This window comes from Crocodylus siamensis, chromosome 3, assembly GCF_052110815.1.
Source record: "Crocodylus siamensis isolate JL-2025a chromosome 3, ASM5211081v1, whole genome shotgun sequence".
NCBI lineage: Eukaryota > Metazoa > Chordata > Crocodylia > Crocodylidae > Crocodylus > Crocodylus siamensis.
Window position 1 is genome coordinate 148,674,069 of NC_143397.1, and position 24,568 is coordinate 148,698,636.

At 42.2% G+C, this 24,568-nt stretch overlaps 1 protein-coding gene across 6 annotated transcripts in view; it reads left to right on the plus strand.

The window, feature by feature from the left end:
• CARMIL1 (capping protein regulator and myosin 1 linker 1) overlaps window positions 1–24,568 on the plus strand; it is a 278,418-nt gene that overhangs the window by 188,915 nt on the left and 64,935 nt on the right. For all 6 annotated transcript variants that reach the window (XM_090039499.1, XM_090039502.1, XM_090039500.1 and 3 more), the window contains 5 exons: window positions 691–863; window positions 4,465–4,533; window positions 12,569–12,662; window positions 17,388–17,486; window positions 23,878–24,006. In XM_090039499.1, coding sequence (XP_089895625.1) covers window positions 691–863; window positions 4,465–4,533; window positions 12,569–12,662; window positions 17,388–17,486; window positions 23,878–24,006 — 564 coding nt within the window. The remainder of the gene's footprint in view (window positions 1–690; window positions 864–4,464; window positions 4,534–12,568; window positions 12,663–17,387; window positions 17,487–23,877; window positions 24,007–24,568) is intronic.

Sequence of the window (24,568 nt, forward strand, 5' to 3'; positions counted from 1 at the left end):
TTTTTTAAAAATGAAATTGATGGATGCTTTTTGTCATTATTAGGCATTTTAATTATAAGACCACACTTCCAGATCTCTACATGTTTTCTCTGTATAAATGCACATTTCATTGTCACAGACTTTTTGGGTATTGTTATAACAAAGTGGTTTCTAGCAAACGGGGCACAGAGCATCTTGAACTGTAAAGATTTTAGAGTGAATATACAGTTGCAATTGCAGTAGAAAAGTTGGTTAAAAAATTATATAGATATAAATGCATCAGTATTCCACAGTGGACAGTAATCACGGTTACCTTTCTAATCAACTTACCCATGTCCAGAAGGTACTCTTCTTATTCATAAAAAAATTGAGGCAGACCATCCAGACATTTTTTTTTTCTTTAGAAAAGAATCTTTAATACAGGTTTCTGTAATATTTCCATAATAAAATCTCAAAGAAATGAACTGCACAATGAGATTTACAGGTCATTTTACTGGTTCTTAATTGTATTTCAGAGATTTCAGATCAGTGTGTTATGTAATATTTCTTAAGTGCTCTGATAGCTTTAATGAACACAGAGAGGAATATGATACAAAGTGTTCACCCCAAGTTTTTGGGAGGCTCATTGACTTATAAGGAGGACACCCTCTTTTTCTTGGTGTATAATAGAAGAACAGATCCTCAACTGTATGCTGTTTACATTTTCCTCAGCCTTTGCAGTCACTGTCCCTCGCAGATTCCAAGTTAAAGACTGAGGTTACCATAATTATCAATGCACTGGGCAGCAATACTTCTCTTACAAAAGTGGATATTAGTGGAAATGGAATGGGAGACATGGGGGCAAAGATGCTCGCCAAAGCCCTCCAGATAAACACCAAACTCAGGTATGGAAAGCTACATTTTGGTTCAGAAGGATCACTTGTTCAATGATGCTGGGATTTCATTTGCCGTATTTTTTTAATCCTGTTCTCTTCATGGTCACTGCAACTGCTAGGGAAGTCACTTTTCAGTGTTGTTGATCATCAGTTCTTCCAGAAGCGGAAAAGTAGGAGAGGGGAAAGACTTCCCCTCCAGAAACTGTCCATCTGTCACCGACTGACTTGACTGTGGCTGGAGCAGTCTGCTTCTGGTGGTACCCAGTGCTAGCTATGCCAAAACTTGCTGATGTAACCCAATCTGACACTCCTTCTGTTTGAAAAAGAAAACAGAAATTACCCTGCAAAAATGTTAAGGAACAGAAGAAAAATAAGTTGAGTATTAAAACCAAAAATGTTTAGAAAATCACCTTTAGGTGTCTATCCTAAAACCTCAGTAGACTACACACATCATTCAGGGACAGAATAAGTCTTTCACTGCTGCAGTCTTTGCACCGTCTTTCAGGAAAAATCCAAATCCTTTCCTTTCAAATTCTGGACTGGTGGGATCTCAGCTTGCTGCAACTTTAGTTCCTCTTTCATTTCCCAAGTAGTGATAGTCTAGTTGCACAAAGTGTGGAGAAAAGTAACAATTGAAACATTTCAAACTCCTTTGAAACATTTCAGAGGACCAGCTGGACAAACAAATGTGTCCTCTGAAGATCCCAAAAGCAGCAGAAGCACTCCAGAGCAGTACCTTTCTAAATGAAGTATTGTTTTGAAGCATTTCACTTTTGGTTATTCATGCACAGGGACAGAGAGGGGGAGTTTCCTATTTGTCCAGCTGCAGGGTCCTACTTTGGGCCCCAGGGTGCTGCCAGGTTCCCACTAGGACCACCTACACTCCTTGTTGGGATCCCCACCCCCTGCCAGACATGTGCTTACCTTTGCTGGTGCTGGTGCTGGAGCTGGGCTGGTGCTGGAACTAGGTTCCATCCCAACCACTGCAGGAGCTGGGTTCAGCAGCCCTAGTCCCCTCTATCTCTCTACTTGACTAAGCCGAGAGGCTTAGGGATCTGAGGCTGCAGAATTAGGATCAGTGCTACCTCCCTGCACCCCTGCTTACCTCTCCACTCTGGTGGTCTCTGAGAAGAGAGGGGAGTGGGGCAGCAAGTCACTGTAGCCTCCCTTAGCGACCCCTGGCTTGTGCTAAAGGAGGCGGCTGTGTTTTGAAATTTTCCAGCCTCAGAATGCCACAGGGAGGCTGTATGTATATCCCTTGGGTTCAGTCATTTCTTTTTTAAATGTTTCCAAGCCCAATTCACTTGGAAACATTTCAAAAGTTACTTCTATGTACACTCACATTTTGCCTCAGAAGCACCAGATCTTTTCTGCTGTAGGCAAGCACCATAGGTATGAATAAGAAGGGGAAAGTGTCCTTTTCCCTCAGAGGTATCAGAGCTGAGGAAACCTGGGAGCAGACTGGATTCAGAATACTTATCTGCAGGTGTGTCACTCCAGCTAACTAATACAGGAGGGAGCCACGCAACCTGTCCTCTGTGTTCTCATGTACACAATGCTTTCATCATACTTTTAATTAATAGCTGGCATTGATACCTTAAAATAGTAGTTTGCATGGCACATAGCTAACAGGCAGTAGATCTTGATGCTGCTTCTTGCCTTCTGGCAGGGTAACCTGACAGACGGTTTGAGTCTTTGTTTAAATGTTTAAACACAGGGCCCTTTGAGCATTTATAGATACTCTCTGGGAGTATGTGAAGAGATGGAAAGGAGTGCTTTAACTAGAGCAGCTCCAAGAGCTGGTCTAATTAAAGTGCCTGGCTTCATGTGTATCAGTATCCCTGCACTGAAAAATGATGGCAGGGTCAAATGAGCTTTAGTTAAAGCACCCCTGCGGCCATTTTTCAGCACAGGGACACTGATGCATGTGATGTTGGAGTCTGCTGGAACATAGTAATTGCGCGTCAGAGCAGCCTTGCTGCATATATAGGCACTCTTTGGCTCTGTGGTCCCACTCCTCTGATCATGTCACTGTAATCAGTAAAACTAGTCTTCCCTCATCCTGTAACTTATGCACTTACACATCCCACAATGCATTTTTCCATTTGTTGAAGATATACTATATAGTGCTTTAGGTCTGGTGACTCTGTTCCCAAAGAGTAAGCTGTCCCACAGGGCAGTCCTGGCTACATCATTCACTAGCAGGGCTGGCAGCTTGAAATGCCTGTAATTTATTTTGCTGAGCTTAGTGCTCACATACTAAGGAGGTCATTGAGTAATGAAGCTTTCAAGCAAAGAACTCCAGAAGGTAGTAAATACTAGCCTGAAGTGACAGGGGTGCCTGCATGATGTGAAAGGCCACTATCTCACTAGGGTCTGGAGTAAGAAATCTCATTATCCAACATGGGAATTGGAAAGGTAAGTGGCTCTAAAAATAAAATGATCATGGTCCTTGGTGCAGGGAACTGTCACTTGAAACCTCTGGGGTGGCAGCCTAGAACACCTCACTTGATCTCAGTTCATGATGGCAAAGAGCTACAATGTATTAACATGTTGAACAGTATGGTTTGCAACTGGTTACATTACAAAATTGTGTTGTGATGATAACAGATAGGCCTAAATCTCTTGCAAATGTGGGATATGTATGACACCATCTCCGAACAGTTCTGACTGTAGGGAGAGAAGGTGCTAAACCACCATTTCTCCACCTCCTAAAACAGAGAGAGAGAAAATCCTGTTGATTTCCAGCAGAAAGGTGACAATATGACTGTCAAAACTTTCCTGACAGGGAAACACCTCAACTACAGGTGCTCTAAAACAAGTGTACATCTGGTACACTATTACCTTCTCAATACCAGAGTGAACCTACTAATCTTTTAAAAAGTATCCATTGACTAGATAAAATGAGACCATTTTCTTGGCCACAAATTGCCATGTAATGCAAGATACAGACCTGTGTATTGAGTCAGGGGCATGAGGAATTGAATAGCTGTTCTCAGGTTCAAAGGAGCAGCAACCTAAACAGGTACAACTGATTAATTTTTTTTACCACAATTTTTCAAGCTGCATATCTAATAATAAATCACTGTACCAACTACTGCATATTGGTTATTGCAATATTGCATATTGCTTTCAGACTGCATTGGAAAATTTAAGCAAAAATTTGGAAAATAAAATTAGTTCTATGACAATTATATGTTGTATAATCATACCTGAGAAGAGCCTCCTTTTTTTTAAACAAAATATGCTCCCAAGGTGAAAGCTTAGAAAGTTTGGACAATTTAGAGTTAAATTAATTGCTTTTGTCTTATAGAAATGATCCTTGCATTATATTTTCCCATTTTTAATATTAGAGGCAAGGTGAATTTAATATCACATTAACTCTTTTTCTAAGTTTCTAAGAAACTCTATTATTTCAGTTTTTAGCTAGTAACACAATGGCCTTTTCTATCCATGTTTGACACACACAACTGCTTGATCCAAAAGGACCCAACTCTATGGTGTTTATAAAAAAAAAAAAAAAAAAAAGAGAGAGAGAGTGAAGCTATTTTTTAAATGAAAATAATCGGTGAACTTTGTTTAATCTTTGTTTAATTTTGTTTCCTAACAGAACTGTAATATGGGACAAGAATAACATCACTGCACAGGGCTTTCAGGATATAGCAGTGGCATTGGAAAAGTAAGTTTTATGGAAGCTGAATGACTCAAGAGTGGGTACATTCTGAATAGCTGAAATTTATGCTGACATCATTAAGATTTAAAGATGATCAGCACATCTCACTTTTAGGCCTGTGGGATTCAGTTTTAAAGTAGAAGTTATGAAATCACAAAAGGGTAAGAAAAGGCTCTTTGACTACCATCTTTGGTTCCTTCTTCTACCCCAGCTACAGCCACTACATCCCGTGCATTCTGAAACCAATGGTAAAAATTTGTGAGTTTGAGATATACTTTTTCATGGGAGAGACCGCACAACAACAGGGGAGCTGCTCCACCTCCAGCCCTGCCCCAGGTTGGGGCCAGAGCCACTGTTCTGTCTGGCCAGAGCCATGGTTGGAGCCACCTTGTGCTCCATGCCCCATGCTGCAGCCAGGGCCAGGGCTGGGGCCGTCTGATAGGCTGTGGGGGGAGGTGTGGGAGGGTGGCAAGGTGCAGGGGGTAAAAAGAGCAAGGGATGTGCCCCCCTGGCACTCCTTTCCCTGTCACTTTCCTCACTGCTGCTGCTTTCCCTGCCACAGCAGTTGTGGGGGGGGGGGGGTGCAAATTACAACAAGCCTCTAATAATTAGATTATAGACATGGCAAATTATAACAAATTTATAATTTTCATTATATAGAATCTAGTTATTGGAAGGTTGTAATAAAGTCTAGGACTTAAGTAAGAACATTACTAATGAGGGTTCCACAAACTGCAGTTCTTCATTACAAACCCTATGATGGGGTGGGCTCCTTGAATCATTGTGGTCACAGATACAGAAACACCAGAGTATCAGGCACTGAATCACTTTGATCTGTCTCTGTCCCTTTCACTTTTCTTCATATGTGATGATTGCACTTCTTAGGGGAAAAACACTAGATTTAAATTAAGCAGCAGTTGCCATTGTTTCACATCATTAAATCCCCATAAATGGGAAAACAAAAAGTGCCTTTTGAAAGTGATGATCATAGACAATTGCTAGTCTCCAGACAAGATAACTTGCAAAAATATACAGCTATTTGGGATAGCCTCTTAACCCTCTGGGGTATCATAACTTTTGTGATTGAATTCATCAACTAGATATATATGGCTTATAAGGGATACATGTATTTTATTATCTCATATCAAGGTGAACTCTGTTCCACTAATGCAGGAATTGATATAAATTATGTATAATCACGAAAATAAATAAATCTGAAGCAGTTCCAGTCATATTAATGAATCATCAACAATATTCACAAAGGTCTTTTGTCAGTTTACAGACCTTACTTGACAAAGCTATAGCACGCAAACTTAAGGGAATAGTCAGGGGAAGAGAATATATGGTATTTTCTGATAAATATTGCATTTATTTTTTCCCTTCTGACCTGCCAAGAAACATAAATAAAAGGGGAATGCTAAGGCAAGAGTAAACAAACTAGACAGGAGACGGAAACATTAGTTCAAATATCATGGCCTTGCCTGTTGTGGAGGTGATATTTATTTAGTCTGAAAGCTGAGGTCATCTTCTTTCTCCTTTGATGTTTCAAACCCCTGTTAGTATCACAACCAAAGCCATCAGCAGTGAAGTTTTAAACTTGCAAGACAGAGATTCTTATCAACAATCTGGAAGAAAGTTAGCAAGTAAACAAATCAATCTCAAAGACATATTGGGAACATCTTCCATATGTTTCACACAATCCATGACAGGCTGCCAATTTTCTACAAGGGGAAAAAAAGTCATCCTTTAACAAAAAAAATACATTGTAAATCATAGAAAATTAGGGTTGGAAGGGACCTCAGGAGGTCATCTAGTCTAACCCCTTATTCAAAGCAGGATCATCCAGAACTAGATCATTGTAGCCAGGGTTTTGTCTAGCTGGGCCTTAAAAACCTCCAAGGATGGTGATTCCATCCCTCCTAGGTAACCTGTTCCAGTGCTTCACCACCCTCCTAGTGGTTTTCCTAACATTCAACCTAAACTTCCCTTGCTGCAACTTGAAACCATTGCTCCTTGTTGTATCATCTGCCACCACTGAGAACAGTCCAGCTCCATCCTCTTTCAAACCAACCTTCTGGTAGGTGAAGGCTGCTATTAATTCCTCTCTGTCTTTTCTTCTGCAGACTAAATAAACCCAGTTCCCTCAGTGTTTCCTCAGAAGTTATGTGCCCCAGCCCCCTCACCATTTGCACTGCCCTCTGCTGGACTCTGTCCAATTTGTCCACATCCTTTCTGTAGTGGGGGCCCAAAACTGGACACAGTACTCCAGATGTGTCCTCACCAGTGCAGAATAGAGGGGAATAATTACTTCCCTCTATCTGCTGGCAGCGCTTCTACTAATGCAGCGCAGTATGCCGTTAGCCTTCTTGACAACAAGGGCATACTGTTGACCCATATCCACCTTATTGTCCACTGTAACCTCCAGGTCTTTTTTTGCAGAGCTGCTGCTTAGCCAGTTGGTCCCAAGCCTGTACCAGTGCATGGTATTTTTCCATCCTAAGTGCAGGACTTTGCACTTGTCCTTGTTGAACCTCATGAAATTCCTTTTGGCCCAATCCTCTAGTTTGTCTAGGTCACTCTGAATCCTAGCCCTACCCTCCAGCATATCTACTACTCCCCTCAACTTGGTGTCATAGGTGAACTTGCTGAGGGTGTAATCCATCCCATCTTCCAGATGGTTAATGAAGATATTGAACAAAACTAGCCCCCAAAACCAAACCCTGGGCACTCCACTTGATACTGGCTGCCAACTAGACCTCAAGTAATTGGTCACAACCTGTTCAGCCTGACAGTCCAGCCAGTTTTCTTATCCACCTTACAGTCCAATCATCCAACCCATACTTCCTCAGTTTGCTTGCAAGAAGGCTGTGGGAGATGGTAGCAGTAGCCTTGCTAAAGTCGAGACATATTACATCCACTGCTTTCCTCACATCCACAGAGACAGTCTCCTCATCACAGAAGGCAGTTAGGTTGGTAAGGCATAACTTGCCCTTGGCAAATCCATGCTGACTGTTCCTGATCACTTTCTTCTCCACATGCTTAAAAATGGATTCCTTGAGCACCTGCTCCATGATTTTTATGGGAATTGAGGTGAGGCTGACTGGTCTGTAGTTCCCTGGATCCCCCTTCTTCCATTTCTCAAAGATGGGCACTATAGTTTCCCTTTTCTAATCATCCAGGACCTCCCCTAATCTCCATGCATTTTCAAAGATAACGGCCAGCAGCTCTTTAGTCCTATCAGCAAACTTCCTCAGCACCCTCAGGTACATTGCATCCAGCCCAATGGACTTGTACATGTCCCAGCTTTTCTAAATACTCCCTAACCTGTTCTTTCACTGCTGAGTGTTACTCCCCAAACTGCTGCCTGGTACAGTAGTCTGGGAACTGAACTTGCCTGTGAAGACCAAGGTCAGCTTGAGTACTTCAGCCTTTTCCTTATCTGTCACTAAGTTGACGCCCCTCTCCTTCTCCCCCCCCCCCCCCCATTCAGTAAGGGACCCACACTTTCCATGACCTTTTTGTTACCCTTCTTCTTACTCTTCATGTCCCTTGCTAGCTACAACTACAGTTGTGCTTTGACCTTCCTGATTTCATCCCTGTATGCCCAAGCAATACTCTTATGCTCCTCCCTAGTCATCTGTCCAAACTTCTACTTCTTGTAAGCTTCCTTTTTGTGTTTAAACTCACTGAAGAGTTCTCTACTAAGCCAAGCTAATCACTTGCCATATTTGCTATTCTTTCTGCACATCTGCATGGTTTGTTCCTGCACCCTCAGTAGGCTTCTTTAAAATACAACTGGGTGTCCTGGACCCCTTGCCCCCTCAGACTGGCTTTGCAGGGAATCCTACCCATCAGTTCCCTGAGTGAGTCAAAGTCTGCTTTTCTGAAGTCCAGGGTCCATACTCAGCTGCTCTCCTTTCTTCTTTTTGTCAGGATTCTGAACTCAGTCTACCCTCAAAAAATATTTGAGGGTATTTTAAAAATGTTTAGGACTATAATTTTGTATTCTGAAAAGATAACCATGTACACCTGAAAGTATAAGCTTCCTTAGTATGCTGAGTCCAATTGTACAGAATGTGGAAGAAAAGAAAAATATAACAATGTATTTTAAAACGCATCTGAAACCTTTTTTCCCCTTGCAAAAGGATTTTGTGAGAATGATATTTCTGTTATGGAATTCTGTATGATCTACCAAGAGAACAATGGAAAAATTAACTCTTTCTATAAAATGTGCAGATGAAATTCTCCTCTGAAATCCTCAGTTCAAGATAGCATTTAAAAATGTAGCTAAGTCCATACATACTTAATCAAGCCATTACATCCATGTCTGTATCCCACTAACATTAACAAGGACATAAGTATGCGCTGTGCTAAATCAGGGGTTATATTTTTGTAGAACTATAAGACATCTATACATGTGCTGGGGGGTGGGGGGGGTTGGGAAAGCACTTTAATTAGAGCGACTCTCGGGTGCTGCTCTAATTAAAATGCAATGTCTTGTGTATTCAGCATCCCATGTTTCAAAATGGTGGCAGGAGCGCTTTAACTAAAGCTCATTGAATGAGCTTTAGTTAAGGCACCCCCACTGCCATTTTGAAACATGAGACACTGAATACATGAGATGCCGCAGTACGCTGGAGCATTCTGATTAGAATGCTCCAGCAGACTTGATTCATTAAGCAGTCTCAATTAATTAAGCAGAGTATGTATATAGGCACCCATACTGTATTATCCAGTATTCAGTAGTAAAGAATTTTTCCAGTAGGATTCAATAGAGAAATATCTCACCTTCTAAAATCTAATTTTTCAGGTCTAAAAGCCAGTGCTGGGGAGTTGGGAATCTTTCTTTTCCAGTGATATAAGGTTCACATTTTTCCGATGCTATATACTAACATTGCATAACTGCCATAATAGCTTCTCTTTCTGTTGGAGCAGAATAAACAGTGAAGATATTACAACTGTTTTGTTACTTGCTACAGCAATTTAGTCTGCAGAGCAAATTGAGTAGGGTACTGCAGGAAAAATAGCATGTTAGAATAGTTTTTAGTTTATTGCAATGTATGTGATACATACAAAGGAAGAGAAATTAAGTTGTCTGAACGTCTTTGACTTAAGCATTTCCTGATCTCTGGGTGCTCCTCTTTGAAACTTCAGATTCTTCTGTAGGGCAATTTGTAGGGACTATAATATCGCTCTGAATAAGCAAAATTGTACGTTTTCAACCTGGAACTGAACTTTACTAGATTATTGAGTTCTTAAGGAAATCTTTTCTTGTTACTATAGACAAATGGAGCTTTAAGAAGAGAAATAACAAAAATGGAGGGATATTTCAGACTTCAAAGGAAGCTGAGAAAAATAGAGTAGTGTGAGGATAAATATCATTTGCTCTGATGATCAAAGTCTCATGCAAGTTCTAAAACTTTTATTTTCCCAAGAGCTGGTTAATGCAGAGATGAAAATAAACTAACTCCAGAACAAATGCTGTACTTCCAGAAAGAAGTGGATTATAGAACTTTCTGTGGAGTAGTGTTCATCTAAGGTTCTGATTCCATGGCTATGTGCTCATGGAGTTTCCTTGTGTTTTGGATCTTTTCCACACCCCCGGCTGGGCTCAAGTCTTTGGCTGCATAGAATTTAGAATACAATTACCAGCATGAGAGCTGGCAATTTTAGACTTCACTGAATGTGACATATTAAATGTCAAACAGCTGCAGAGATCTTTGGAAATCCACTTTCTTTTTTTTTTAAGCAATGCCAGTTTTTTCTCAGTCAGGTATTTTCCCCTGTCAGGCAATCCGCAACTTCTGCAGCAATTATTTATCTTTGACCTGAGCTGCTTCTCATATTTTAAACTAGTCTCCCTGCTAGTGGAGGGCCAATTCCTGATTATTCTCTACCACATGGAGACACTTGAGCTTCTGTAGCGTGTACAATTCTTTTGATGGGTAAGGGAGCTACTATAGCAAGCTCTTCTGCTGCAATACCAAAGTACCCAGTTAAACATTATTAGGGGGTCTACCTAAATCGCAGTGGGGGGACTTAACAATTTTTGTGGGTTGGTTGCAGTGTAAAGTTTGAATTCCATAGTCATTTTGCAGCTGCTCCATCCCTTGGCGATGATTGGCAAAGAGGCCTCGGGGAGGAGGGACAAGGGGGCAGCCTCCGTCTTGATTGCTGGCTGCCTTTTGTGCCACCCCACCCCACGCCTCACTGCTGATTGGCAGAGACCCTGGTGGGGAGAGGAGGGACAAGAGGGCAACCACCATTTTGTCTGCTGCCCTTCATGTCACCTTGCCAGCTGGTGCCTTCCCCTCATGTCAGCGAGAGCCACTGGGGAGCCAGCATTTTATTTTTATCAAGTTTTTTTGGTTGTTGATTTCATGGTTTCCGCAAAATCTGCAAAGCCACAAACTAAGTCAGTCCCTAACTTGTGGAGGGACAGAGATGCTGTTGCCTGAACAAAGACTATCAGGGACCTCCTCTCTACAAGTCCATTTATAAGACAAAGGAAAATTACCTATGAAAGTTCATGCCTCTCTGAATAAATTAGTCTATAAGGTACCACATTGCCCTGGCTTCTGCTTAACTTCAGATTAACACAGCTCTGTTACTGGATTTGTTAGCGAGACCAAGTCGGAGAGTGAGAAGGATTGTGTTAGTTCTCAAGACTTCAAGATGCTTCCAACTAGACCGATTAATGGGATGCAAGTGGACTGAAGTGAGTAGAGTTGCACCCACTTATAACTGGACTGAATTGGATTACAAAATTTAATTTGAAAATAAATTAATCTAAAATACATTTTAAAAAAATATTGATGATTAAGAGTAGGATACTTAGCTAAATACTTACAAATGGAAGGGGAATACATTTCTGCAGGGAGTTGCATCTAACAAGAAATGCCAAAAGGGGACTTCCTTTTATTTTTTCAAGAACTTTTTCTGTGATTTTTGTTCACATCTAGTCTATTCCTAAGAAGTTGTACACAAGGAATGGGATGCAGTTGAGTTGCTACTTCAGGGGGTGTTTTTTGTGTGTTTTGTTTTTAATATTTATTCTGTTATCCAAGTTACCTGCTCAGGGGTTAAATGGCAGTTTGACTCAAGTCAAAATTCAGTGCAAAATAGATAAATGTGGCTGCAGAAACATTTCCCAAAGAAAGACAATAAAACACAGGAAATGATTGTTTATATAAAATATCATGGAAGTGTGCTTACTGGTGTATATGTTTTGTCAACTGCTATGAAAGAAACAATGCAGCAGTTAGGTAAAACTCAGAGAGCTGTTTATAAAGGAATACATTAAAAGATGTATTTTCAAAACAAAAAATAAAGAAATATTTGTTGCATTCAGTCCAAGGAATCTCCACTCAGGGAATGGTGCTGATAAGGTGGTCTGTCTGTCGCCCTCTCCCCACAGGCCTCTAGGGCCTATAACGTAAAGCTTTCTATCTTCTTTTGTTTTGTGCTGCATCCTTCCATCTTTCTTCATCTTCGCCCTTCCCTTCCAGCTCTTTATATTGTTTTTATAAAACAGTATAAAAAGTTTTTTATATTGTCTTCCCATTATTACCTTGATCTACCTTCAGGTCTGATACCCTCCATCTCAGTTTCCAAAATGTGACTCGCGTCTCCTCTTGCCCTACATGATATGCCCTGTTAGGGTTGTCGGTAGGAGCTAATAATGCCTGATGTTTCATGTAAATAGAAAAACACAGATAATGTAATCACACAGGTGGATTTTCAAGGCCCAAAGGGCAGTTAAGCTTCTAACTCCCATTGAAAGCAACTGGAAGTCAGGTACAAAATTCCTTTCATGCCTTTAAAAAAAATCTATTTCCCCCTCTATCTATTTACAAAGAAAACGACTTCAAATAGGAATGCACTTGATTTCCTACAAGTTAAGAAAGTCAAAATAGAACAACCAAAAAAACCTCTTACGATGAAACTGGGAGCTGGCAGTTCAAGTTGTCTTAACTTTTTTTGCTAGTTTATTCTTTGTAATTGGATTATCATTTAATATTACAATTTCCTTTTTTTCCAGGAATTATACTTTGAGGTTCATGCCAATACCTATGAACGATGCTTCTCAAGCACTTAAAACAAACCCTGAAAAGACAGAAGATGCACTGCAAAAGGTATTGCATATACAGCCCATACACAAAAAAGCACATAGTAATGTTAAGTGGTTATGCTTTCAGGCTTGGGTAAGTCAAACTTCTTTGTTAAAGTCATCAAGCATTAGACTTACATGGACATATACAAACATGTGGAGGGGTTATAGTAATAAAAAATTATTGTAATACAGGAAACTTTTTTTGAATTGAGTTATTGACCACAGTGGTTTATTACAGTCAGTCATAAAACAAGGTAATGCTAATTAAACAATATACAGTATATTTATTAGGGGTGTGTGAAACGGGCTGTATGTGATTCAGATTCAGCCTGAATTGGGGACAGTGATTCCATTTGTTTATTCAGATCACTGTCCCCAATTTGATCTGGCCAAATCTGAATCTGAAGATTCAGTGCTGGTTCCAAGAATCAGTGATTCAGCCATAGACACAGCTTTAAATGTGATACCAGGCACAGCTCATGAATGCTGCAATGCTTGGATGGATGGAGCGCCCCACAGGAGCATGGGGTAGCCCCCCAAACCACCCCCTTGGCTCAGCAAAACATTTAAAGCTGTGTCTGTATCCAGATCGTCGGATCTCTCTGAATCAATTCAGAGAGATTAAAGGTTGCCTGATTCAGTTCGGATTTGGCCACCAAATTGGGCCAAATCTCCACTGAATTGAATCAGAGAGCAAAGTTTTGCACAGCCCTAATGTTTATGTGTGAATGTAATATGTATTGGTATTACACGTGGCATATCTGTGTTGGTGTGTGTGTTTTTACACTTAAAGAAGTATTTGTGTTCATTTTGTTCTTGTTGAAGAATGGCAAGTGTGTTCAGCAGTGCACAAGACAAAAGAAGATGAGAGCGGCTGTTAAGGGGTAGACAGCAGCATATTTATGGGAGATGTGTATGTTGTATATCCAGAAAGCACATGCAGCATCATCGTACATTAACTTGACTGCACCAAGTGCTCTTTGGAGTAAAGTCTGTGTTGACAGTAAATTCTGTAGCTGTCCAAGTCATGCAGACTAAAGCACTCACAACTGAGCTTTCATACTTTAAACAGGTGTGTGGCCAACCTGTGGCACATGTGTGACAGATAATATGGGCATGCAGCAGCTCAAGAGGGACAGGTAGCACAGTGGCAGATAGAGCGGGAAGCCAAAAACAAAGCAGCAGGTCAGGCAGGGGAAAGGGGTCTCATTGGCATTCAGGGAGGGTGTGGGGCTTTTCTGGCCCACATGCTGAAAAGGTAGGTCCCCCAAGCCAGCCTAAAGTAGTCTTTTATAAATCAGGAAAAAATGTGTAATCCACAGGTTTGTAATGAAATATTTTTCTTTAATAAGGGTGGGAGCACATAAAAGCCCACAAACAGTTCTTACAGGCAGCTGTGATGAAGTAACATCTGTTAGTGAGCTTTATTACAGCAAGGAAGGCTGTAGATAAATGGCTTATTAAAGGAAAAGATTCTGCGGGCTTTTTCTTTGCTATATTTTTTCTTATATCCTGATTCTTATTTTTTTTAAACTTGGACCATGGGGATTATATCCTGTATGAAACATTACTATTTATCTAGTGCAAGTGTAAATCTTATTTAGATAGGGACAGACATTCATTTGCAGTGCTATAAAAATAAGAGCATATTCCAGACCCCTGGCTAGAAAGCTACAAAAGTCACCTCAGGGGTGAGCTCTCCAGCCATGGAGGGGATAAAGGCTGGTGGTTTGCCTCTCCCATCCCAACCTCCCACCTCTAAAGGAGCCTCACTCATCCATATCACTGACAGCCTTCCTTCTCTAGATGGATGTCAGTGATCAGCAGCTGTCCCCAGTAGCAGCACTTTCCACTATTGCCATGGGATCTTCCCACTGTTTCTGCCGGAGCAGAAAGAACTGCCACAGCGTTTGTTGAAAGTGCTGCTCTTCCCAGTGTTGCTTTGGTGTCAAGTCTTCCTGCTGTGACTACCACCACAGGCCAGGGACTTTTTCTAACTGTTCCCATCAGAATTGTGGAAGGAGGAAGAGCTGTCACACCTACCATTGGAGAAGGGGAGACAGAGCAGAGGACTGACATGCTGGGGTTCAAGGGGCTCTCCTGTAGCACTGCATGTACTTAAGCAAGTGTACTGGCATTTGTACCCTACTAATGTAATGTCTGTTCATGGCCTTTCTCTATATCAAAAGTGAAACAGAGTTATCTCCTAAGAATCTTTGGAAGCCTACATTTATTGTATACCTTTTTTAACAGAACTTTTCAGGCCTCTTTCATACATGATAAACAACCAGAAAAAAAAGGGCAGGTTAAAAACTTCAAAAGTGCTTAAGTGATGTTGGAACGGATGGCCATGAATAGGTGTTTGTTTCTAGTGGGAGAAATTTCCACCACAAGAGATGTTTCTAGGAGAAAGACCAGAATAGGTGTTCGGCCTGCAGCTACCCCCTCTCCCTTGGTCTGGGAGAGACATGGGGAACAGTGGCTGCTCCAATTCACCCATTCCCCAGACCTAGGCAGTCCCTGGTTGGGGAAGTGTGGGGTGCATTGCTATGATGCTTTAGCAAGAGCTTCCTTGGCCCTGTGGGCTTTTAAATTGCTATGTGTACCACCCAGGTGAGCAACACACATGGCATTTAAAGTTCACATGGCTGAGAATGGGGCAGGAAAAGCCTTCTCAAGCCTGTTCCCAGCTCCGCCAGCTTTGACATCCCTGCCCCCACTGCCAAGCTGCAGAGGTCCATGATTTGGGGAAGATGTAGATATAGGGATTGGTGCCACAAAGCCCCCAGCCCAAGTCTGGGGAAGAGACAGGGAGCATTTCCTTGCTGCTACCAGACCAGACCAGACCAGATCAGGAGAGCAACATGCAAATGTTCATTCTTTGAGAGAGTTTCTCTTACAAGGGAGGTGTTTCAGGTTGATCCTTGTAGTTTCTACTGGGAGAGCAGGAATTCTTCCAGCAGAAATGGGCCTATAACACCTGTATGTGGCCTATTCCATCTTCCAAAATGGAGCTTGGGCTTTCTAAGTCCTTAGTAACTTCAGAAACTGGAACTGAGATTTCTACATCACTTAATTAAGCTCCTGGCAAACATTCAGCTATGGGCATCATGGGAAGCATTCCCTCTAAGGTGCGTGGGACGCGCAGCCACGCAGGCATGCTCGTGCCAGGTGCGCCTGTACAGCTGCGCACATGGTGCAGCTTAGAGGGACCACTGGTCATGGGATATGATGCATGATCCCAGCAGTTGTGCTTCCTGGCATGCTAGACAACCATGGTAGGAGGCATGATTGTGGCACTGGCAATTAGAAAGTCAGTCAGCTGATCCTTGTTCCTGGTCTTGGAAGCATAGCAGTCAAGGGCTCCATTGCACCCCCACAGGGATGGGAGCAACAGCTAATCATTTTTCACAGCTTTGGGGGCACATTGGAGCCCTTGACCCTGATGTACCTTGGAGGCTGGGAATGGCAGTCAGCTAGTTAGTGATTCCAGCCTAGACAACACATGGAGTGAAAGGCCCCCATGAACTCCCCAGGCTGGGAAACCTGGTCAGGCTGGCCATACGTACAATATAAGATATGATGGGATCCTGCCACAAAGTTATTACATGATTTTTGTGTAATAACTGTGGCTTAGTTCATGTTTTATTGCACCAATTAATTGCATTAATATGTGGCCAGGTTACTATTTAAGATGTGATTAACTGGTAAAGTACGTCTTAAGTCTAATGTCTTCCAGAGGAGCCATAGATACATCTGAAGATTTTACCTTCAATCTTTCCCTGTCCTCCCCCCTCCTTTGCAGGTCATCTTTCTTACCATTTTAAAGCATGTCTGTTGAGCCTTTTACAGTAGAATGAACAATTCTAAAAGAAATTACTAGACCAGCTACTGTCCTGCTGATCTCTTGTGTATAGATCATCATAGTGTTAAGAACTGTGCTTTAAAAAGACAGCGAGAAAAAGTTAGTGCATTCCCCTTCAGCAGCTTTCAAACATAAATTCTGTAGAGCTTTGTAAAAGATAAATAATTGTAGCAGCCCTATCAAAAAAGACATAAAACATAAAATCAAAACAAGTCATGATAAATTTATTCTAAACACCTAAGCCAATTATGCAATTTATTTGATTATTACAGATGAACAAGCAAATACCCCAGACAGGCATTTCTAATGCTCCAGTTGTGTTCTTATAAAAACAGTATTTTAGGGGGCTTTTTAATTCTCAAGAAATTTAATTGTTTAGACTTTTTTCCCTCAGGGGTTTTTGGTGGGTGTTTTAGGTTTATCTATTCAAAAAACTAGGTTGCTACTTAGTTTTCTGGTTCCAGGGGACAATATGGAATATTTAATATATCGTGCATGGAGGATTGAAATTTATGTTTTGAGACAGATGAAGTTGGAAATATTTTAATTTTCAGTCTTAATTTGCATGGTTCACTCACATGCTGAAGTGTTAACTGAATCAGAATCCAGGAGAATTTCAGTTAAAAGAGAAAAACAAAAGAAAAAAAAAGGGAAAATCCTCCATAAATGCACTATAGATGACTGCAGTATGAACTTTGCAAGTGAATAAACATAGCCTTGTGTGGTTATCAAGCAGTGAGCTATATGGTACAAGGTCTAACGAGCAAAATTAGAAGACATTTATTTCTTTTCTCCAATATTTTTACTGCAGTGACAAAATGTCAGAAGCATGAGTGTGGGTGAGAATAGAATCAGTATCCTGACATGAACTTCTGCTTTCAGATAGAAAACTACTTACTTCGTAATCATGAGACCAGAAAATACCTACAGGAGCAGGCATACCGGTTGCAGCAAGGCATTGTAACTAGTACCACACAACAGGTAAGTGCCTTGTACATGACTGATCATGCTTTCAGTAGTGAATTTTTTTCTGGGGACCAAATTCTGTCCTAATTATAGCAGTGTAACCAGGTGTATAGAACCTGGTTGACTAAAATAAAAAAATTGATACTGATTCCTTTTACTATGGAACCTGAAGAGAGATTTTTGTTTTGCAGAGCCTTTAAATACCATGAGCACAAATGCTGTTGAAAAACATTAAAGAGAGCAATTCACATTCTTGGTTGTGCCCCCAAAGTTGCATGCCATAAAGAATGTTCAGCTCAGAAAAGGAAGGGGGTACACATTCCTGTTTTCTAGATTCTGAGCCATTGCATGAGTTAAAATAGCCCCCTGTGTATCTTAGACTATGGGCAGACATTATGTTTTCACCTCCCAGCTGCAGCACAGCAAAAATTGCCATGAAGGCATACAGTGATGTGTTCTGTAGCCAGGGGGTATGATAGTAGGTTGCTTGCCGCTGTGGATCCAATCCCTCACCACCACCAAGATGAGGGTAGCATGGCAGTGAGTCTGCTTGCTTACACTAGTCTGCTACCCCTACAGTGAAGTGAGAAGCAAAGCTGCAATCCCCCACTGACTGCTGTAGCCCTGGAAACCGTCATGGGGAATGGCAAGCTTTCAGTGAGTGCCCTGCAGCTTTGGCCCTCTGGGGCTGCCTTCCCTTCCCCATCCTCGTGGTGGGGTAGTGGGCAGGCTCCCAGTGATCAGGTGGCATCACAGATTCTCTGGGGCTGCCATCTGTTCCCCTGTGACTCAGGGGAACTAGACCACAAAACTCAATGACTCTACCCCACTCCCTTGGGTGGGGGGGGGGAGCAGGAGGAGAGGAAAGAGCACTGTGGTATACTGAGAGACCACTGTAGTGCTTCATTGTACTGTCTAGATGTTATATGTGGTGCTACAGAGAAGTTTCTGGGTGGAACAGCTGTGCTTATGTAGCACTCCCACTAATTTTGTAGGACTACAGGGTAGATGCATGTTTGTCCTCTTAGTTTTTCTAGTATTACTCAATTGTTGGCAGTTCTACAAACATAAGGACCTTGACCTCTGCTGGGAGTGCTGCTCTAAGTGAAATAGGTCCCCTTACTGCACCCTCCCAGCACGGCAAGCCTCCTTTACCAGTGCTTCTGAGAAGCTTGATGCAGGGTCTGTGACAGCTCATCACAGTCTCTATACCAGGGCAGTACTCCCTGGTATCTTGCAGGCTGTTTATGCTCCCAGTATACCACTGGGACAGGCTTGCAAAACTGGATGTGACTCGGAGTGTGGATTTTGTTTAAAAACAGATTGTAGGCCAGATTCATATGGTCTCCATAGGCACCTAAATAGGGCTCAGGCAGAACTTAACCTTCTAAGTCCTGTAGTGTAATTCAAATTGTCTTGTGCCAGTAGCCATAAAACATTTCAGTCATGTCCAGTTTGGGGCATCTGGGCATCAAGAGTATCTTTATACATGCTGTGGGAGAGGAGGAAGGGGGTAGCACTGTAATTAGAGCAGCTCTTGGAAGCCACTCTTACTAAAGCACCCTGCAGCATCATGTGCATTCAGCATCCTGTGCTCCAAAATGCTGGCGGGGGCATTTCACTAAAGCTTGTCAAACAAACTTTAGGTAGAGTACCCCCACCACCATTTTGAGGCACGGGGACACCAAATACATGTTTATGCAAAGGCTGCTGGACTGTGCTAATTAGCACACTCCAGCAGACTCAATTAATTGAGTCTGCTTTGACACCTTCTAAGTAGCACATACTGGAGCAGCCATCTGGCACATATAGAGGTGCCCCAACTTCCTGCTTAAGTTTGGATGCTGTACATACAAGTTCTGAGAGAAAGCAGGAGGCCACCATTGTAGGCTTTCCTCACCTGAGAGGATTCAGACCCACATATTCCACTTCCTAGGAGAGTGGTCTCATCATGCAGTTACCGAATAATTGCCATGTCCCTCCTTTGTGAGGGTAAAGGCTTTGGTTCTGAGCCTTGCTCCCAGGATGATTTATGCATATTATATTAGACAGCCATTGGTTAAAAAATAGATTTAATGCTAGAGAGACATAAAGCTAGAGAGAAGGTAAGCAAGAAGAAGCCTGCCACTCCACTGGAAGGATGGGCTCTTGGAATTTGGTCCTTGCTGCTATGGCTATTTGTAAGTTTTAAGTATTCCTGCCTAAATGCCCCTACTTACAAAAACAATTTTATTCAGATCCTGTACTCATTTGAACTCTAGTTACTGTTCAGGCCAGTGCTGGAGTAGAGCAGTCCAGACCAGTGCTGCTCAACCAGGGGTCTGTGGGCCAAATCTGCATGCCTCTGCTGCCAAATTTCTGTACCTTTTGGGAAGCCCCATGGGCCAGATCAGGGCAGGTAATTATTTCAGGCAAAGGGCTGCTTAACAATTTTTGGCGAGCTGTCAGGAGCTGCTTAAGTAGCCTCACCCCTTCACAGTTGCCCTGCCCCATGGTCACCACATTGGGTCCAGAAGTCCTGCCCCAATCCCTAACTTTTGCCACCAGAAGTCCCTCCCCTTGCTGCCCCTCCCCCCTATATTCTTTTTGGGAGGTGGGGTTGTCATCTTAGAACCAGAAACAAACCAAATCATACACCAGAAGTCAAACATCTACTATAATATATTTTAGTTATATTACAAAAATATTTGTCATGACTTGTGATTGTTTACTGTATATAGAAGGAATTGCATAACAACTCAAAAATAAAGTGTCACTTATATTGTGTGTGTGGTGGGGTGTGGTTGTGAAGGGGAGCAGAGGGTATGTTGGGGTGTATGTATATGTTGGTGGGGGAAGAATGTGGGGTATAAGGGAGAGTGGGGCAGCCCCCACGCACCCCCTTGCAGCCTGCCTCTATCGCAGGGGCTCTGTGCTGTGTGCCTACTGCTCCACACTTACAGTGGGACAGACCTGTGCTGGACCCTGTGGGGAAGCAAGGGGCAGGGCTCCCTCCACTCTTGGTGGAGTGCAGGGACCTGCACAGCAGGGAACAAGGGAGGCAGCAGGCTCCAATGCAGAGGTTCCCCAGCTGCAAGTGGTGGAGATGCAGGTGCATGGCGTGGAGCCCTGGCAATAGGATAGGTTCTGCTCCCTACTCCTGCACAGTGCTGGACACAATCGCCCTGACCTCCCTGCCTGCTGCTGCTGCTGGGCAGCTGGGGCTGCATGCCATGGGGGGAGTGTGTAGGGGGTCTCTATACCTGCCACCTTCATACCCACACCCTGCCTATCTGCCCCAACACTTCCCTACCTGCTGCCTCAAGCACACATGTTCTGGCTGCAGCAGGAGTCATGCCCGGAAGAGCCGTTCTACACAAGAAGGTGGGAGCAAGGCCCGATAGGGTATGTTGTGGGGTTATACACCTGGGCACCTCGCTTCCACCCTTGTGGGTAGAAGGGCTGGGTGGGGTACAATTCATTGTGAGGGGCACTGTGGGCCAAATGAAAGTACCTGGCAGTCCACATTCAGTCCACGGGCCGTATTTTGCCCACCCGTAGGCCAGATGATGTGGCTTCACATGCTACATTGCATTGGTGCACAAGTTTGGTCCGTGGCAGGGTCCGCTGTGCCAGATTGCACCTGTCAGCCAACCCCACATAGGATCAGGCCCACAGACTGACCCCCATGCACTGTTTCTGCACTGGATCAGGCTTATGGACTGATCCCATAACACTCATGCAGGCTGCAGAGGTTTGGCACCACTAAGCTGGAGAAAGTGGAGATTTGCTCTAATCCTTAAGCAGTTTCCTCACACTTGCTTGAGTTTTTTTTCGGTTTGGAGGCTTATAGAACAATGGTTTATTACTAGAGGCTGAAAGTACTTTCCACCCTCTTGACAGAGAAAATGGTACACAGGGATGCACTGGCATTAAAACCTCTAAGAGCAGCATCATTTTATTTTATTCTAGCCATTCATCTATTGCAGTGGTGCTCAACCTTTTTGCCCCATGGGCCAGTTGATCAGTGCACCCTTTACAGTTCCATTACTACCCTTTTCACATTAATTTTCTTCTGTATTATGTTTAGTCCTTTTTACATCTGTTTTTTTGGTTGGTTTTCTTCCCTCCTACACTGAGGTCTCAGGAAATCTAAATTGCCATTTTTAAGAAGTAGAATAAAAGCATCCATGCTTATTTAGATTCTGGGTATAAAATGAATCATAATGTAAAACAGAAATTAACAAACATTCCAGAACAGAGACAGATATTCTGGCTTATCCCCATACCAGTACATTATTATTTCCAGAGAATATTTTTTTATTTGTCCAGTTCAATCTTTAAATGACCCAAGTGAAGGGAATTCCATATTATCTACTCATTAATCTGTTGGGTTTAAAACCCCTTGGAGAGAAAAATAGAGCAGAAAAGGAAGGTGCTGTAGATGTGCTTTGGTACTGGTTAGCAAAAATGCTGGATTTACAAACTTTACATTATCATGTAGACAATTTGTTGGGGTTTCAAAATATTAGACAGATAGCTTGCTTTAAAGAATTTATTTAAAATCTTTTCATTGCCTCCATAGTGATATAAGCACTCTGTATTCGCTCCTATTTCTCATAGCCACAAATCACTAAAAAATTGTCATTCATAAGTGAGGCAATAATATTGTTCTATCTTATAGGGCACATAGCTTCCGGCTTTCTATCTGAGTGTGTGGAATGTTTCGTATCAAATGCAATGCAAAACTCTAGAACTCTTGATTCACAGACGATATCTTTTATTAGACCAACTGAGAAATCACAAAAAATTATCTTGTTCAAGTATCATCTCTGAACCAGGAGTTCTAGAGTTTTGCGTTTCTTTTTGTTTCAGACCAACATGGCTACCAAATGCACCCCTGAACCCTTGTATCAAATGCAACACTAATTCAAATTTAAATGATGAAAGATTGTGAAAGCAGATTTTTGTTTTGATAGACGTATGTCTAAACCAGTGTTCTTCGATTGGAAATGTTTACTACTTTGAAAATATTTGCAAATCATGCTCAATAATGATTTGTTCAGAAAGCAGAAATAAATTATCACTAGTGTCTGGACTGACTGTAGGGCAATGTAGTGTTACTGACAACGGCTCAATAATCTTTACACCCATGTTTTAGATCTCAAAGTATTTTGTGTATATTCCCTTTTTCCCACCCCCTCCCACACTACCCAGCTAACTTTAGCTGTAGGAAGAACAAAAGAAAAGAGGAAAAGTGGTACCTCATGTTATTACTTGCAACTTTTTTTCCTATAGTAGAAAAAATATTTTTATATCAGAAACATTTGTACTCACATGGGCTCTAAACATACATTTGAGAGCTTCAGGTCCTAACAGCAAATACCATCATGTTCATTTAGATCTGGAATCTGGACTGGATGTGCATGTGAATTGTACTGTGTTCAAGTTTGTGGACAATACTAAATTGTGGGGTGAAGTGCACACTCCAGAGGGTGGGAAACGATTTCAGGCCGACCTGGACAGGTTAGAAAAGTGGGCAGTACACAATAGGATACAGTACAAGGACAAGTGCTGAGTGCTGCACCTAGGGCTCAAAAATAACTAGGACACTTACTGGCTGGGAAGTGACCCTCTCAGCAGCACAGAAGCAAAAAGGGATCTTGGAGTCATAGTGGACTCCAGGATGAGCATGAGTCATCAGTGTGATGAATCATCAGCAAAGCTAACCACACTTTATCATGCATCAGCAGATGTATGATGAATAGATCCAAGGAGAGGATACTTCCCCTCTATGCAGCATTGGTCAGACCGCAGTTGGAGTACTGCATCCAGTTTTGGGTGCCACACTTCAAGTAGGATGTTGATAGACCCAAGAGGGTCCAGAGGAGGGCCACTTGTATGATCAGGGGCTTACAGGACAAGCCCTATGAGGAGAGACTGAGGGACCTAGACCTCTTCAGCTTCCACAAGAGAAGGCTGAGAGGTGATCCTGTGGCCGCCTACAAATTCATTAGAGGGACGCAGCAAGGGATCACAGATGCTCTGTTCACAAGGGCGCCTTTTGGAGTAACAAGGAACAATGGTCACAAACGGACAGAGAGCAGATTTAGGCTAGATATCAGGAAAAATGTCTTCATAGTAAGGGTGACCAAAATTTGGCAGGGGCTTCCAAGGGAGGTGGTGCTCTTCCCTACCTTGGGGATCTTTACAAGAAAGCTGGATAGGCATCTGGCTGGGGTCATCTGACCCCAACACTCTTTCCTGCCCAGGCAGGAGGTCGGACTCGATCTGTTGATGTCCCTTCTGACCCTAGCATCTATGAATTGAGTGAAACTTAGCTTTGTGTTTCATCAGCACCACTTCTTTGCAAATAATCTATTTTCTTCCTTTGCTTCTAATATTTCTCATCTTTTTTCTTCTTTAGATGATTGACAGAATATGTGTTAAAGTACAAGATCATCTCAACTCTTTAAGAAACTGTGGTGTGGATGCTGTACAGGAAGATCTAAAATCTGCAGAAAGGCTTATGCGGGATGCTAAGAACTCGAAAACAGTAAGAACTTCCAAGCACTATATACTGGTTACATGGATCACAGTTTAATATAAAATGGTTTGATTAAAGAACTATAGCCCTGATTTAGTTCTTTGTATTTATTTGTGTGTGTGTATACTAGCAAATTGCCCATCAAGAATGATGAGGAAGGGAGGGTGGGCAGGGATGGGTGGGAGGGGAAGCTTGCCAACCCTAACCCACCAGCCCCACGCCACTATGGGGCTGGGGGAGTGGGGGAAGCTTGCTGCCGCCACCTTCTCCAGAACATCCTTGCAGTACTGTGATTCGTTGTTTCAGTAACCAATCAGAGTGCTCCAAGAGCATTACAGACAGAGAGACTAAACCTTTTATTATATTAGGATATGTATGTGTGTATATATGTTGGGGGGAAGGGTGTAAATATAAAGGAAATATAAAAGTCAATCTTTATGGATTGATAAGAACTCACCTTTTCCCCATGTTATCCGAACTGGTTTTTATTCAGAATGTTAAATAAAGAATGTTAAAATGAATGCATTTTTTTCATCTGTTTTTCTAGATTTGAAGATAATCACCAGAAAGG